This window comes from Suncus etruscus, chromosome 20 (assembly GCF_024139225.1).
Source record: "Suncus etruscus isolate mSunEtr1 chromosome 20, mSunEtr1.pri.cur, whole genome shotgun sequence".
In the NCBI taxonomy this organism is placed as follows: Eukaryota; Metazoa; Chordata; class Mammalia; order Eulipotyphla; family Soricidae; genus Suncus; species Suncus etruscus.
This window is the reverse complement of record NC_064867.1, coordinates 3,465,001-3,481,164: the sequence shown is the minus strand read 5'-3', so window position 1 is coordinate 3,481,164 and position 16,164 is coordinate 3,465,001. Positions and strand designations below refer to the sequence as shown.

Genomic DNA, 16,164 nt, shown 5'->3' with positions numbered 1-16,164 from the left:
AATTCAAGAGGTCAAAGACAGGAAATGGATGAAAAGAAAGAGTAGTTCTACTATTGGTAGTGAATTAACAGAATGAAACAGAGCAAGTTTAACTGGCCTTGAGAAGTACTCACCCTTGTATAATTTTCAGCATACTGTTTGTCAGATTTTTCATCCAGCTAGAAAAAAATAATAATAAAAATTAGGAAAATGCTTAATGTGTTAATTTTTTTTTAAGGAGAATCAAGTGAAATCATTTAATGTTTCTGGGTTCAACTGGCATTTGAAACCTAAAAGCAAACATACTAAAGCTAAAATTAAAAGTTGAGGCATAGGACAGATGTCAATAACTTCCATTCTTATTCTAGGGAAGACATGAATAAACTATTCTTACTTGAAGTTCAGAATGTTTACAAATTATCTTTATTGTTATTTAAAATACATGACCAATAATAAAAACTACATGTAAACTTAAGGTTTAGTATTGCAAATGTTGACCAAAAAACACACATCAAAAGGAAAGTCAGATGAAACCAAAGCGCCAAGGGTTATGATCTAAACATTATTAAGATGTGGAAAACATAGATAAGATTAGTAGCTTAACCAAAAGATGTCAGATTAAATGAAAACATGCTAAATATAACGGTATGAAATCTATTTCATAGTAGCAGACTTCAGTTACTTGACCTTTTTTAAAATAAGTAATACATGCATCTGTGATGGGAGACTAGACAAAAAAAATTAAGTAGGGCAAAGGGCATATACAAACATTTCTCTTCCTAGTCTCAAGAACAACTTAACCCTCAAGTCTTATTCTAATAGTATTCCAAGTGCATTCTGTATCTTCTTTTTCACCTTACCAAAAGTTTCAGAAATTAACCACTTTTTTGTTTGTGTGTGTGTTTGTTTTGGGCCACCCCCAGTGGTGTTCGGGGGTTACTCCTGGCTCTGCACTCAGAAATCACTTCTGGCAGGCTCAGGGATCATATGGGATTGAAACTGGATCAGTCGAGTGCAAGGCAAACACCCTACCCACTGTGCCCAAACCACTTTAGTTTTAGTTTTTAGGGTTTTTTAGTCAGAGCATTTGTCACTCTCCAACTTGATATTTATTAATTTATTTCCTGCAAGATCTTTATGGCTTTTGTTTATATGTTCCTAATATTAATATTTGATAAATCAAAAACCTCAAAATCTGTTAAATAACTATTACTCCATCTGTAATCTAGACTTGACTCACTTTTTTTAAATAGCAGCTTAGTATCCTATTATACTTGTTAGCTTCTGCTAACAGACTTTAAGGCTGTTTAAAATACTATTTCAAGAAAGAAAGTGCGTTCAATTTAAAATTCTGGCTTTAGTTGAGAAAAGAGAAATTAAGGAGGTATTTAAAAAGTCTATGCTGCTACTAAATGCCAGAGTCGGAACTAAATATCACTTTTGTGAATATTAATGCTGTTTGTATTATGTACTGAGTTTCAATATATCAATTAGTACCTCTGGCAGTGAGAAAAGGAAAAGTTATACATGGACAAAATTGAATATGGAACCAATTCCTACACCATTCTTCCCAAGTCAATCTACAGAAGAGATTTGAAAACCTTCCTCAGTTAATATTTTTAGAAGTGCTCAGGTCTTACTCCAGATTCTGCACTCGGAGATCACTCCTGGCAGGCTCAGAGGACAATATTTGGTGCCAGAGACAGCACCTGGTTCAGCTGATTGCAAGCACTCTATTAATGAACTATTGCAGTAATAGTACATAATAACCCCATCCTCAGTTAATTGTTAAAGCAAAATAGTTCCAGTATATAGCGCTTTCTAATATTTTAAAGTTTAAATTTATTTTCTGTTAGTAAACACCTTTTATTTTAAGTAATATATCAGTAATATCAAACAACAGAGTATCTCTACTTCTTTCTGCAATACTCTCAAAAACCTAATTTTAGATTCACTGAATTTTTTTAAAACCACCCTGAATTATTCTTAAACCAATAATGGCAAGTTATTAATATTGGCATAAATGCCAGAGAATGTAGTCTTCTGCTATATTTATGCTAGTAAAATAGACTGCCTAGAATGTAATGTATTCTTCACAGTGAAAGAAATACTGTACTGATTATTCTCCCCTAACTTGCTGGAGCACCGTTTAACTCATCATTCAACTCTTTTCTGCAAATGAGTTAAACAGAAAATCATTTGAGCATTCTCAAACACCCTATAAGAGCTATTAAAAATTCTGTCTCATTTTTCCCCTCTCACAAAAAAGTCCCACAAGCCCACCCATTTCTTAGTAAATAGTCCACTTGGAAAAATCTTACATTTCAGAAGTTGCAGCACTGTACTAGTCCATGGCAAAGGCGATTCTATCACTTTCACTATTTTATGTCAGATTCCAGTTTTCACAATACAAACTGACCATGCGCCAAGCCTCAGATAATGTTAAGGCAGCAAAAAATGTCTACAATCCCTTGCCGCAGTCCAGTTATTTTGGATGCAGTGGCTTGGCCAGAAACTCTTTAGATCTCACTTCTCAGAATTCTGCTATACTGTGTGTTCCATGAAAATGAATTACCAAGAAATAAATATAAGGAGAATAGGAGCACTAATTCAGACATTACGACTTACAAAGAATTCAAAGGCTGTGAGACAAATATGCACACAAATAAATATATTTACAACAGTGGGGGAAAAACCAAGTCACTAGAAGAATCAATGAAAAGGCAAAAGAGAAAAACATGGGAAATGTTTCTTCTCACTTCTGTGTGCAGCAGAAGTCTTCTATCTAACTCAAGGCAAGATGGTCCAGCCCATTATCCAACCTGGTCTGAGAGCCATAAATGGAATATTTCAAGAACACATTTGAAATAGCTTTCTAGGACTCAGCTTGTTCAGAAATTTATTTAAATTTTATTGGACTAATTTAAATACAGTAAATGACATGCTCAATATAATCACCTTCTACCTACTTCTTTTTTCACTATGAAACACTATACTAGTCCCAAGCTTCAACAAACTAGGTGGATGACAGCACTGCATGAGGCTCTGGAACTTTTTAAAATGTATTGTAAAAACAATTCTAAAATAAATTTAAATGTGCTTGAAGATAATTTTTTTTTGATTCTTTATAATTAAATGTTCGATTTGTAATGCCCAAGTCACATACAAGTTTCTTGGGGGAGAAGGGATAATAAGGAAAAAGTTGAAGAAGAGCTCTGGACACTTAATGTGTCTAATAGCCAAGACAGCATGGGGTCGACCGGCGAAATTAATACTAAAGCCAAAAAAATAAAAATAAAAAAAAAATTAAAAAAAAAAAAAGAAATTAGGGGCCGGGAAGGTGGCGCTACAGGTTAGGTGTCTGCCTTGCAAGTGGATGGACCGCGGTTCGATCCCCCGGTGTCCCATATGGTCCCCCCAAGCCAGGGGTGATTTCTGAGCGCATAGCCAGGAGTAACCCCTGAGCTTCAAACGGGTGTGGCCCAAAAACCAAAAAAAAAAAAAAAAAAGAAATTAATACTAAAGCCACCAGCAACAAAGAAATGTCACAGAAAGAAAATAAGGCTGTGTAAGAAATCAGGAAACTAAAGGGTCGGGAGAGAGTTCAAGGGTGAGAGATCCATACTGTGCATGGGTGAGACTGTTTAAGTTTCAGCTCCACTTGCACCTACCTGTGCCCAATCCACCAACATTGCCTGATGTGATGACCCTGGAAGTACCCAGCAATGTCTGATCATGGTGGCCCTGAGCTGCACTGAATCCTTGGGACACTCGCATTGAGCCATCCAATCAGGTTAGCCAAGTGCAAAGGGCCCCCAGACTTCTTGGGAGCTCCCTCACAAAAGGCCTCTTTTAAGACAAATACCTTAAGGCTCTTCTATAGCATAGTCTTTGCCAAGCAGTATTCCAGGCACCTGGGAGCTACTCCCACGGAACCTCAGCCACGAGCAGCTCAGGGGCTAGGAGTCGAGACCATGGTGATGCTTAAATCTTGTGGTACTGGGACCAGCAAGTGCCACAGCAGATGTGTTCAGAAGCCATCTGGTGCCAGGAACTGGATCTCTGAACTATAACCCTACCCAAACTAAGAGACTTTACCTCAATTCAGTTCCTAATAAAGCCAAAAAGTAAATAAAAAGGCATTTCTTTAAAATAACTCAGTAATCCAAATGTTTAACACTAATTTAGTCTTCCCTGTTGTAATGAATCATAAGCCTTTACTCAACAGCTTAGTTTATTTATTGTTCAACCTTCAAAGTCTTCAAAGTTCTGCCTTACCTGAAGTTCTATCACTCTGATCCAGGAGGGGGTCTGGGTTTCATCCCCAGCACTAGAAGTTCCCCAGATCTAACAGGTGTATAGCCCCCAGCACCATCGTGTGTGCACCCTCCCTTTATCACCACCAAAAAAAGTCTGCCTAGAACTTTATAGATTGAGCGAAATAAAATTCGAGGGGTGGGGTGGGGCCAGAGAGATAGCATGGATGTAGGGCATTTGCCTTGCATGCAGAAAGACGTTGGTTCGAATCTCGGCATCCCATATGGTCCCCCAAGCCTGCCAGGAGCAATTTCTGAGCATAGAGCCAGGAGGAACCCCTGAGCGCTGCCAGATGAGACCCAAAAAACAAACAAACAAACAAAAAAACCAACAAAAATAAATTCGGGGGTGGGGGGGAGTAAGACCATACACAGCCAATTAATTACTGGGTGGCTTTTAAAGACTTTTTTTTTTTAATTTATTTTTGTCCTGAGGTGAGTTTCAGCACTGGGAAACACCACGTGATCCATGCCACATGGCTCAAGGGAAACCGGCCACAACTAGGCCTTGGAGCCCCTAAATAAAGGGGTGAAGGATCCTCTTTATGATCAGCTGCTTCACACACATTTTTTAAAGAGACATTTATTATATCAGAGATATAATAAAGAAGTTCTCAATTAGAGGAGCATAGTTAACTATGCACAGAAATGAAATAGCCACTGGAATTCAAGGGAGAAAAAGGAGGGAAAGAGAAAATAAAACTGGCAAAATATGGGAGCTGCTAATGGATTCCCACAAGTAATAATTTCCACAGAAAAGAAGTTTAAAAAAATAATCAACATAGGGGCCGGCGAGGTGGCGCTAGAGGCAAGGTGTCTGCCTTGCAAGTGCTAGCCAAGGAAAGGACCATGGTTCGATCCCCGGCGTCCCATATGGTCCCCCCAAGCCAGGGGCAATTTCTGAGTGTGTAGCCAGGAATAACCCCTGAGCATCAAATGGGTGTGGCCCGAAAAACCAAAAAAAAAAAAAAAAAAATCAACATAGCAATGCATGCATTTCAAAATAAGTGAATGTATTTTATGTTTGTTAGTAAGTTGCCATTTTAAAAGCTGTGAGTCACAGAGCTGACACACCATTTGCAGCCATGCAATACACTCACACAGGTCAGATCAGGAAGACTGACGTCGTCCGCCTCTGAAACCATGCTTCCCCGCCGATGAGAGCGACTGAAATAATCAGCCGCAGAGACCTTTCCATCAGAAAAACATAAGACGCTTGGTAAAGGTTAAGAGGAGAGAAAAGATTACAACACATATTGGCAGAAAATCTAGTATGTGTGTACATCTGTAATGAAACGACATGCAGCAAGGAAGCTAATACATATTGTAGAGACGAACTACTGCATGGGAGCCAGCAAAATTTAAGATATGCTTCGGTATCAGAGTGTGTAAGATCTCTATAAAACTCTTAACATAGTTCACCAGTGTATGATTCATTAGATCTATCAACTCAGCTAGCACACAAACTGAATTCAGACTCATCTGCAGTATTTTTTGGGTCCCTTTTATTATTTGCATGTCATCCTTGCGCAGGGGCCATGCTAATCTTCTCTGTATTGTTCCAATTTTAGTATATGTGCTGCCAAAGCGAGCACTACGGTCCCCTTTAACCAATTTCTACCATATTCTTTCCATATTAGTCAACATTAGGAACTATAGGACAAAGTGACACAATCCCCTTTCCCTAGCCTCACCCCTGGTTCTGTCCTCTATCCTCCCTTGGACTCACCTACTAGGTTCGTCACATCTCAGCTCAAGTCACTGTCCTCAAGAAATGTTTTCTGGCTATCACACAAAGGGTCAGCTACCTACAAACATCACACCCACTGGTGTTCTTGACTTTCCTCCTCACGGTCCCTGGTATTGCCAACTCTTTGATCCTTCCTTTAATGCTGTTTTCTATTTCTCTTGACGTAGAGGTTATAATCTTGTGAAGTCAGAAATGCCGTGCCTAAATATTATTCCCACCACTTTAACACAATGTTATACATACAATCAGTACTCAGTAAACATTAAACTGATATATTTATAAAGGAGTATATTTTATTTCATGCATCAGCTATTCTTCACTTCAATTTGTCTGTTTGTTTGCTTGGGGGATTTTGTTTGCTTGCTTAAAAATTCTTGCCTTACCAACAAAAGAATTTAGAAGCCCATTCATGGAGAAAAAGACTTCTACATATTCAATTCTGCTAAGTGAGGATATGAGCAAGCAATAATCTTTTTATTCACAGTAATAGTGATACAACTTAGATTCATATAAACCTAATATTGTATCAATAACCACTACTGTTGTTTTAAATTAACTATAAAATCCAAAGCCCACATGTCTGGGTGAGGCCTTCCCCAGCATAGCGCCACTAAGCCCTTCAGCTGACCTTCAGCTGATCTTCAGTTTGAAGATGCAAGATAATGGTGGAGAAATAATTTCACAGGCAATCCCAGTTAAAGTTTCTTTGGAGTCAGCTTGCTTTATTCCAAGGCCCTAACTGCCATATGCTTTTCCTCACTGGGCTTCTATGCTAAGCCTTTTCCATGCAGCGACTTCTCTGCTCCTTCTCTGGCTCTCTCTGCCTCTGTCTCCCTTTCGGCTGCTCTTCATGCTTCCTTGCTGCCTCTCTCTTCTCTCTCTAACTCTAACTTATCCCCTCTTATGACTTGGAAATAAACTCCATCTTGCATGCAAGGCACACTCCTTATATTACCTCTTAAGATCCCTAACTTAACACTCCAACTGTTTCATAAGATCTTCATAATCTACTAGATCCTTGTCTCTGAATTCCGGCTCTGTCATCTGGTCTACAAAGGAAGACTTTTTGGAAACTCTGCAGAATGTACTTTGGGGATTGTGAAATAATTTTGTCTGGAGCCTGTAGTTGATTCCTTGACTCATATTTTTGAGTAAGAACACCCTGTTGTGAGGCCTAAAGTTTTTTATTTAAATTTTCCTTTTGATGCACATATGCAAATTGCTGCTATTTGTTTAAGTTAGGTTTTCCCTTGTCTTTTCAGGGCATATTACTTATTTTTCCATTTTGTTTTAATTTTTTAAAGAATTAAAAAGGGGGCCGGAGTGGTGGCACAAGCTATAAGGTGTCTGCCTTGCAAGCACTAGCCTAGGACTGATCTCGGTTCCAACCCCTTGCATCTCAAGCCAGGAGCGATTTCTGAGCACATAGCCAAGCCTTCCCTTGAGCGTCACTGAATGTGACCAAAAAACAAAAACGAAAACAAAAAAAAATTAAAAAGGAGGAGATGTGAGGTAAATAGAGGCCTTTAAAATAGTTCCCATTTGTACATTAATTGTTTTCCTTTGGTCTTGTTTTCCCATTGCCTTTCATTTGGCTTTTCCCCCTCCCCTTGGGCGGAGGGGCTTTGTTTTGATCTCAATAAATGGGAGTCAGGATTGCTTAGCTGAGAGCTCCCACCTATGCTAAAAACCTCTATATTTGTGTGGATTATTTATTGTGGGGAATTACTACCGGACCAGCTACCCCTATCCTCCCCGGATAGGGGGTATGGGATTCCCCTTTCCCCATTGGGGACTGTGGAGCAGTCAATCTGATTTACAACATGCTATCTCAAAAAATTAATATAGACACAATTTGAAGTTAAGATAAACGAGGGGCTGGGTGGTGGCGCTAAAGGTAAGGTGCGCCTGCCTTGCCTGCGCTAGCCTTGGACGGACCGCGGTTCGATCCCCTGGTGTCCCATATGGTCCCCCAAGCCAGGAGCAACTTCTGAGCGCATAGCCAGGAGTAACCCCTGAGCGTTACCGGGTGTGGCCCAAAAAAAAACAACAACAAAAAAATAATAAAAAATAAACTGTAGGCTTTGCAATGCTGTCTCAGAATTTTTATTTTGTTTGTTTGTTTGTTTTGAGGCCTACTCTAGTAGTACTAACTACTTATTACTGGTTCTGCGCTCAACAATCACTCCTGGCAGTGTTCAAGGAGCCATACGTGGTCATCGAATAGAACCATGATGGTCCGTATGAAAGAAAAATGCCCTACCAGCTGTATAATCTCTGGCCCCAATTTTGGAATTCTGTTCTTCATGTCTTTGGGGTTTCCTTCTTCCCTCACTCCTTCCTTTTTCTTTCTTTCCTTTCTTTCCTTCCTTTCTTTTTTTCTTTCTTGTCTTGGTTTTTATGCCATACCCAGCGGTGCTCAGGGGTTACTCCTGGCTCTGCACTCAGGAATCCCTCCTAGCAGGTTCAGGGGAACATATGGGATGCCAGGAATCAAACCTCTGGGTTTGCTGAGTGCAAAGCAAATGCCCTATCCATTGTGTTATTGCTCTGGTCCCAGGTTTCTTTATTTCCCTTTTGATTTAGGGCAGGGGTCTCAAACTCAATTTACCTGGGGGCCACAGGAGGCAAAGTAAGGGTGAGGCAGGGCCGCATAAGGGATTTCACTTACCGAATATTCGCAATAAAAAATCGCATTAGTAAGAAAAAAATCGCAAAAATCGCACTAAACATCTGCATACCCCAAACGGAACTGCTCAGGGTATGCGAATGTTTAATGCGAGTTTTTTCTTACTAATGCGATTTTTATTGTGATTATTCGGTAAGCGAATAATCGCGAATACTGCGATATTTGAAGCCCAGCCTCGGGCCACAAAACGTTGTACGGAGGGCCGCAAACGGCCCACAGGCTGCGAGTTTGAGACCCCTGATTTAGGGCCACATCCAACAATGCTCAGACTTGGCTCTGTACTTGGGGGCTCATATGAGGTGCCAAGAAGTCAAGTTAGTCTCCCAGCCGCAGACATATTGCTAAGCAAGCACATTCAGCTTTATTCTACCTATCTCCGAATTTTGAAAGCCATTTTCTATATAATAATATCTACATTAAGCCTAATTACAAAATTTGTCAATAGCATTCCCTCAAAACAACGACAACAAAACTGCTACTAATTAACACAACTAACAGATTGTAGAAGTAGTTCAAGTCCAGACACTAGCATTCCAAATTTTATTGTTTTATTATTTGTATAGGCACTTCCTGCAGTGATGTTTATATACCCAGCTCTGGAAGCAGCTAGGGCCAGACAGCCAGGCACTACCATTTAAACTCCCTGATATTCCACCCCATTGCATCCCAGTAAAGGTATTTTCAGATGTCATAGCTGATCTTTCTCCCTCAGCTAAACATTTGCAACAACTGGGTTTTCAAGGGATCACAGCCTCCTAAAAAGATCACTAAATTTATGACAACAAATCTCACAATTTAGAAGTCCCTTTCTCCATGAAAATTCTGAGCTTACAATTTTTTTGTTTGTTTTTGTTTTTGAGCCACACCTGCTGATACTCCTAGCTATGTGCTCAGAAATCACTCCTGGCTTGGGGGACCATATGGGACATCGTGGATGGAACCAAAGTCCATCCTATTAGCCGCACGTAAGGCAAATGTCCTACCACTATGCTATCGCTCTGGCCCTGAGTTTACAATCTTCAATAGAACATGACACATGTTAATAAAATAAATTTTTCTTGGGGCCAGAGCAGTGGCACAGAGCAATAAGGTCTGCCTTGCCGATACTAGCCTAGGACAGACAGTGGTTCGATCCCTGGTGTCCCATATGGAGCCAGGAGTGATTTCTGAGTGCATATCCAGGAGTAACTCCTGAATGTCACTGGGTGTGCCCCCCCAAAAAAATAAATAAATAAAAATAAAAATATAAATAAATAAATTTTTCTTAAAGGAATAATAGACTCATGGTTATGGATTTTTTATTACAACTCTAAGCAATACACTATTCTTACCAAAGCAACTTTGCAATCATTTCTTAAAAACAGCAAAACAGGAGCTTGCTCTTTCAAGCCCAAGTTCTCTCTTTCTGCTTTTCCCACTCTGGAAAAACCTATGTTTCTTCATGAATATGTATTTCTCTCTTATTTCTCCTAACTCTCTAAGTAAATTTCATTTCATAAAAATTATCTTGCTTCACACACATACACAAAAGCCCCAGCACAAATGTCATCAGCTATCTATAACACTTTAAGCTTATTAGAAAATTAATATGAAATTACATAATTTGTATTCTAACATAAGTTCCTTAAAAATTCTGTTGCCCATACAATTATTACTCAAGCTGCATCTAGGCCTATAATTCTGGAAGGGAGGGGTTCCCCGGCAGTGCTTGGGGACTTGTGGGCCAACTCCCAGCACTACTCAACCTGGTTCTGCAGGCCCAACAGGTTCATTTAAGCTCTTAATTTGAAGACTTTGCCATCAGCAATTCTAAAAAAGTTCACAGATTTAAAGTGTAAACGTGGTTTAAACTTAAGTGAAACATGGTCCAGGGAGAGAGTTCAAAGCACGATGAGCAGGGTCTGCATGATCCTTGACACCACTGAATGGTCCCCAAGCACCTGTAAGTGGCTCTAGCAGCAAGTCAGAAGTCCCTGAGCACTACCAGATGAGGCCCCAAAACTAAGTAAAAAGCAAAAAAGGTCAGTGCTACAATAAAGCCACTGAACATAACACAAGCGCAATCTTTAAGTTTTACACAATGTAAAACTAACTTTGATCAAGAGACTTGTTTTGTATCAAAATGGACAAATTTCCTTTTATGCACATTTACGTAAAAAGTATATGTATGCTCGTTGGCATAAACGTAAGTACGAAAAAAATGAAAATCTTTCATATACACAATCACAGCATAAGAGTTGTAAAGAATAACATTATTAGTGAAATGTTTACAGATCTCAGAGAATCAGCATTCTTAGGAATACATTTTGAATGCATGTTATTTATGTCATCTAAATTTGAGAAAAATGCTCGTATCATATCCCTTTTCACAGACTTTATGTGATCCTGTGAAATTACTGCAATGTCAAAGCATATTGTACATATCTGCATGCAAATTGTGCTCACCACACTATCCCTTCGCCCATGCCCACGACTGGCACGACCAGAAGATGCGATGCTCGCAGTGTCATCATTGGTGAACTATAAATATTAAGAGTTCTCATGAGACAAGCCCAGCCTCCCCACAGGTGCTACCTAACTGCCAATGCATAGCAAAAGTTTGGTTGGTAAATAAATATTCTATGTGAGCCTTGTAATTAGCACCATGCATCATTACACACTATTACACAGAAAAAATTGTTTCAAGATGTAATCACTAAAAATGGAAAAATATCCCTTAAATAAAAAATATTATTTAGTACTTTATCCTTTATGTAAGTTAAATAAGAGAAGGAAAGCAGGTACATGAGAAAACTGGTCAAAAACCAGCTAAGGATTTTATGCTTTTTAAACCTCTAGGTCCTTTGAAACCCCATCAAGAAATAAATATACAGAGGGGCCAGAGATATAGCATAGAGGTAAGGCATCTGCCTTGCATGCAGAAGGACGGTGGTTCGAATCCCGGCATCCCATGTGGTCCCCCGAGCCTGCCAGGAGCAATTTCTGAGCGTAGAACCAGGAGTAACCCCTGAGCACTGCTGGGTGTGACTCAAAGACCAAAAATAAATAAATAAATAAATAAAAATACTTATTATTTTCCTTTGGGAGAGAAAACAAAAGGTTGTAAAACAAAAAGTCAAAGACAGAATTTCCTACCCTAGCAAGAATCGCTAAATGGAGATTCTTGCTTTTCTTTATTCATTCTTAAGCAACTAGTAGAGATATTTCTAACGAGACTCTATGGTTTTCTTTCTGTCTTACCAGCAGAAAACTCATAATCAGTATGTGCAGCTTATCTCCATCCTCACATCACCCTAAAACCATTCTGGCATCACTGAGAAAGTAACTCTAAATCCAACTTGCACATAAAATATCATCAGTTGGCACACAAAGATATGGTTCTAACAATCAAATATATGCTATCACAGTCTTATCTGCAAGGAGCCATTTCCCTGGGACAAGCTTCTGGGCTCAAGAATCGCCAAGAAGAATTTCTAAAGTTCCTGAAAATGTTCAGCCATTCTCTTTCTCTTTCGTTTTTGTTTTGGGGTCACAGTCAGCAGTGCTCAGGGCTCATTCCTGGCTCTGCACTCGGGAATTACTCCTGGAAGTGCTCCGGGGACCATATGGAATGACAGAGATAGGACCCAGGTCAGCTATATACAAGGCAAGTGCCCTCCACAAGCCTTTATCTTCTTCAACATCCCCTTGTAATGTGATCTCTGATTAATTAGAGGAACAGAATTCTTGTCAAATACCACTTAGAAATATCATACTTAGTATATATATTTGCAACAAAAAGTCCAGAGAGCTCACCTGCTATTGTATCTAACAAAGTAACCTGTCATGACCACTGAGAAACTGTTTGAACAATTTCTCCGGTTCTGATGTCATCAAGAATACAAATAAATTGCTAAAATCATATTTTCTAATTGGAAATATAAATTAGTAGTGTCTTTTTGGAGAGCAATATGGTGAAAGAAAAATAATTTAAATATATACACTGATAATTTCATGATGGGCAATTTATGTTGTAAATCCAACTATCTTAAATGTTTATTAGGAGAATAATTTTTTGATTTTTAAATAGTCAATATACTAATGGACCTTATATTGCCATTAAGAAGGCACAAATATGAAAAGTGTCTTCAAGAGGTATTCAGTAAAAATGATAGTTTAAACCTTAGAAAGTCTTTAAGTGGAGGGAGGAATGGAGAAAAAAAAGGCTTTAAGTGACAAAAAATTAAATATGTACTTATGAAAAAACTTTAACAAGTTGAGGAGTTAAAGCCGTTATACATGGACATATATTAAATGTCCAAATCAAGGACATACACAAAATATTTCTAAAGGGATATACAAGAATAGAAAATGGTAATAAGGGAAAGAGCCAGAAAATTTCATTTTGGGCTTTTCTAAAGCTAGCATTTTTCATAAATCAGTGAGTCATTTTTTTGATTCCACACAAAGAGAAAGTGATTAGAATTGTCCCCAGATTGTCTTTTTCATAACACATATTAAAATTTCTCCTTCTACTCCAGTCACTGAAGCACTGGCAAACCAGTGAAATGACTCAATGCAAGATCCAGAAAAGCAAAGAAGAAACAAAGTAGCTAACTCATACCATCAATTTTTACTATTGAAAAGACAAGCCCTTCCACACAAATAACAATTAACTATAAACTTTTAAAAAATATCCTAGTGGCAAAGATTCCAGAATGACTTAAGAAAATATATGCTGAGTCGCATTCATAGAGAAACCATCAATTAAAGCAAATTAGTATTGGAGTTTGTGTGCTGAAGGAAAACCAAAAACCCATGCACAGAGAGTGAAACACACGCACATCCTTGATATTCTAAACAGTAAGTCGAGATTAATGACACAACCCAAAGTCTCGATGAAGCATGCAGTCAAGACAGCTCACCACAGGACTGCTTCGGGCTGAACTGGTTCTTGAAGAGTGATAACTGTATTCGGACGGCTACAACATTTCCAAGAAGAAAAGTTTCACAATTTCATCAACTGCCTTACTGCTGGGAATATATTAGTGACCTAGGACTGAATCTGCCCCTGGCTCCATAGGTGAAAGTAAATATTAAAGTGATTATGGAATTAGGAACTCCCATCCTTAAGGCCCATTAGTCCCCTTGTTGGAGATAGAATTGAGCAAGTTATACTTTCATCCTCTGGACATTAACAAGAAAGAGGTTCTCATTGCCTTGATACTTTAAACAGTGATTTTTCAGCAGGTACATCTTCACAGCTTGGGTGAGTCACAATTGGCTAGTTAATAAATCAAAGATGAGGGGCTGGAGCGGTGGCACAGGCAGTAGGACGTTTGCCTTGCATCTGGTAACGTAGGACGGACCACGGTTGGTCCTCCAGCATCCCACATAGTCCCCCAACCTGGGGGCAATTTCTGAGCGCATAGCCAGGAGTAACCCCTGAGTGTCACCAGGTGTGCCCGCCCCCCCAAAAAAAAGATCACAGATGTGGGGCCAGGGTGATAGCACAGCGGTAGGGCATTTGCCTTACACACGGCCGACCTGGGACAGATCAGAGTTCGATCTCTAGATCCCATATGGTCCCCTGACCGTCCAGGAGCGGTTTCTGAGTGCAGAACCAGGAGTAACCCCTAAGCACTGCTGGATGTGGCCCAAAACACAAAAACAAAAATCATAGATGAGGCGTAAATTACGTCAGATTAAATACATGGCTTTCCTTTCTAAGTAAATTGTGCCCACCTTATACATCAACCCTCTTCATCCCTAATCCCACCCTCGTGAGACTTACAGTTCGAGAACCACAAGGACTATAAAATCCACCATCATACAGTGATGCCTAAAGAACAATAAAAAAATGTATCTATTCAGCATCAGTTACCTTGAAAATGTTTTAATCCCTTTTCTGTAGTACTCAGTTCTAAAAAGGATCTGAAGATTGTGTACGTGTGTGTGTACGTGCGTGTGTGCGCGTGCGTGCATGTGTGTGTTCAACTTCTCGAGGAGAACCTTAAAAGGGGGAGGGGATTAAAACTCATCTATTTGCAAAAGTGCTTTCCTTCATCATCATCATAGTCTTTCAAGACAAGAGCTAACATTTCATTCTTTCTCTCTCTCTAAAAAAGAGAGGAGATAAGGAGACAGAGAGGGACAGGGAGAGAGATAGGAGAAGGGAGGCGATTGCCCCCCCCAAAAAAAGATCACAGATGTGATCACAGATGTGTGGCCCCAGAATGCATCTGCCAAGTTGCCCCAGGTCTACCTCTCCACAAAAGGCTCTTAGCACAATCAACAAGAACTTGAAGCAACAGATTCACAAATCACAGAGCTTCTGTTTCTGCCTATTTATTCTAATCAGCATATTTATGAGAGTTGCTACTCTTTGCAAGGATCCCTCAAGATATGCCAACCATGCAGGCAGCCAACTCTTGTGAGCAGGCAAGTACAAGGTACGCATGCAAATAATATCTTCTCTACGGGAAACTCCTTCTGAGCAAGATCTTAACCAAAAACCAGCAGTGCTCTATCACTGGAAGTGAATATGTTTATTATCACTTCCCTAAAGTTCTGTAAGCAGAGGCAGCACATTCTGCAATAGACATGGCACTGTAACCACATGGCATTGGCAAATGGAGAGAATTGTAAGGCCAGAGTCAGCACCATGGCAATGGCATTAGTACGAATACACAGGCTGGAAGAGGAAGATACAAACCAGACTGGCACTTCTCAGCAGAGCAGAATCTGCAGTAGGGAAGACCTATGGGAAAAGCACCAATTTAACCCAAGAAGAGCAGCTGGTAGCTCAACCTCTCAGAAAGTACTAACCCTGTTAGTCTTAGATGTCGCCAGAGAGTCGCTGCACAGAGAAGAGGACTGCTTAAAAGAAAAAAAGAAAGAAAAACAATTAAGCCAAAGGGGAGAACTGGTCTCACCATTAAAAGTAGACTAAGTGTATGTCATCCCATAACTCAAAGAATTCCTGAATGCAAAAAGGTAGCTCGGCTACACCATGAGAAAAACTTTGTAAATGATTTTATTATGTACAATCTTAAGGATGAGAAAGATAAACCATTAGAATCACTGGTTATTCATTTGTCCCTGTCCTTTGAGGCTCTGAACACCATGTCAAGTGATGAAAGAGCAATCTGATATAACACTTGGGAAAGGAGAGTGATAGAGCTGAGAGTATGGCCAGTAGTGGCCATTCTGCAGTCAAAGGTGCCCCTGAGATGTTTTCAATACTCAGGGTACACACCCAACGTGCTCAGATTGCAGAGCAATGTAAGCACACTCTTGAGTTATGATTGGACATACCCTTCTCCAAAGAAATTAGAAAACCCGTATTCCAAAACAAGAACCTTAGTTTAATCAGACAAGATGTAATGATCATGATAAAGTAACTACACACATTAATAAGGCATAGCATCTTTCACCAATAAAGTAAATCT

At 39.5% G+C, this 16,164-nt stretch overlaps 1 protein-coding gene and 1 non-coding gene across 9 annotated transcripts in view; both read right to left on the bottom strand.

Annotated features, from left to right (window-relative positions):
• LRRFIP2 (LRR binding FLII interacting protein 2) overlaps window positions 1–16,164 on the bottom strand; it is an 84,564-nt gene that overhangs the window by 38,211 nt on the left and 30,189 nt on the right. For 6 of the 8 annotated variants that reach the window (XM_049766418.1, XM_049766413.1, XM_049766415.1 and 3 more), the window contains exon 3: window positions 114–158. In XM_049766418.1, the coding sequence (XP_049622375.1) occupies window positions 114–158 (45 nt within the window). Of the gene's footprint in view, window positions 1–113; window positions 159–5,395; window positions 5,486–11,179; window positions 11,255–13,638; window positions 13,696–14,507; window positions 14,556–15,428; window positions 15,474–15,541; window positions 15,593–16,164 lie in introns of all 8 variants that reach the window. The other 2 variants (XM_049766417.1, XM_049766420.1) reach the window with 2 other exon arrangements.
• LOC125998346 (U6 spliceosomal RNA) lies at window positions 5,784–5,890 on the bottom strand. Its single transcript, XR_007491936.1, has one exon. It is a non-coding gene; the product is annotated as a U6 spliceosomal RNA (small nuclear RNA).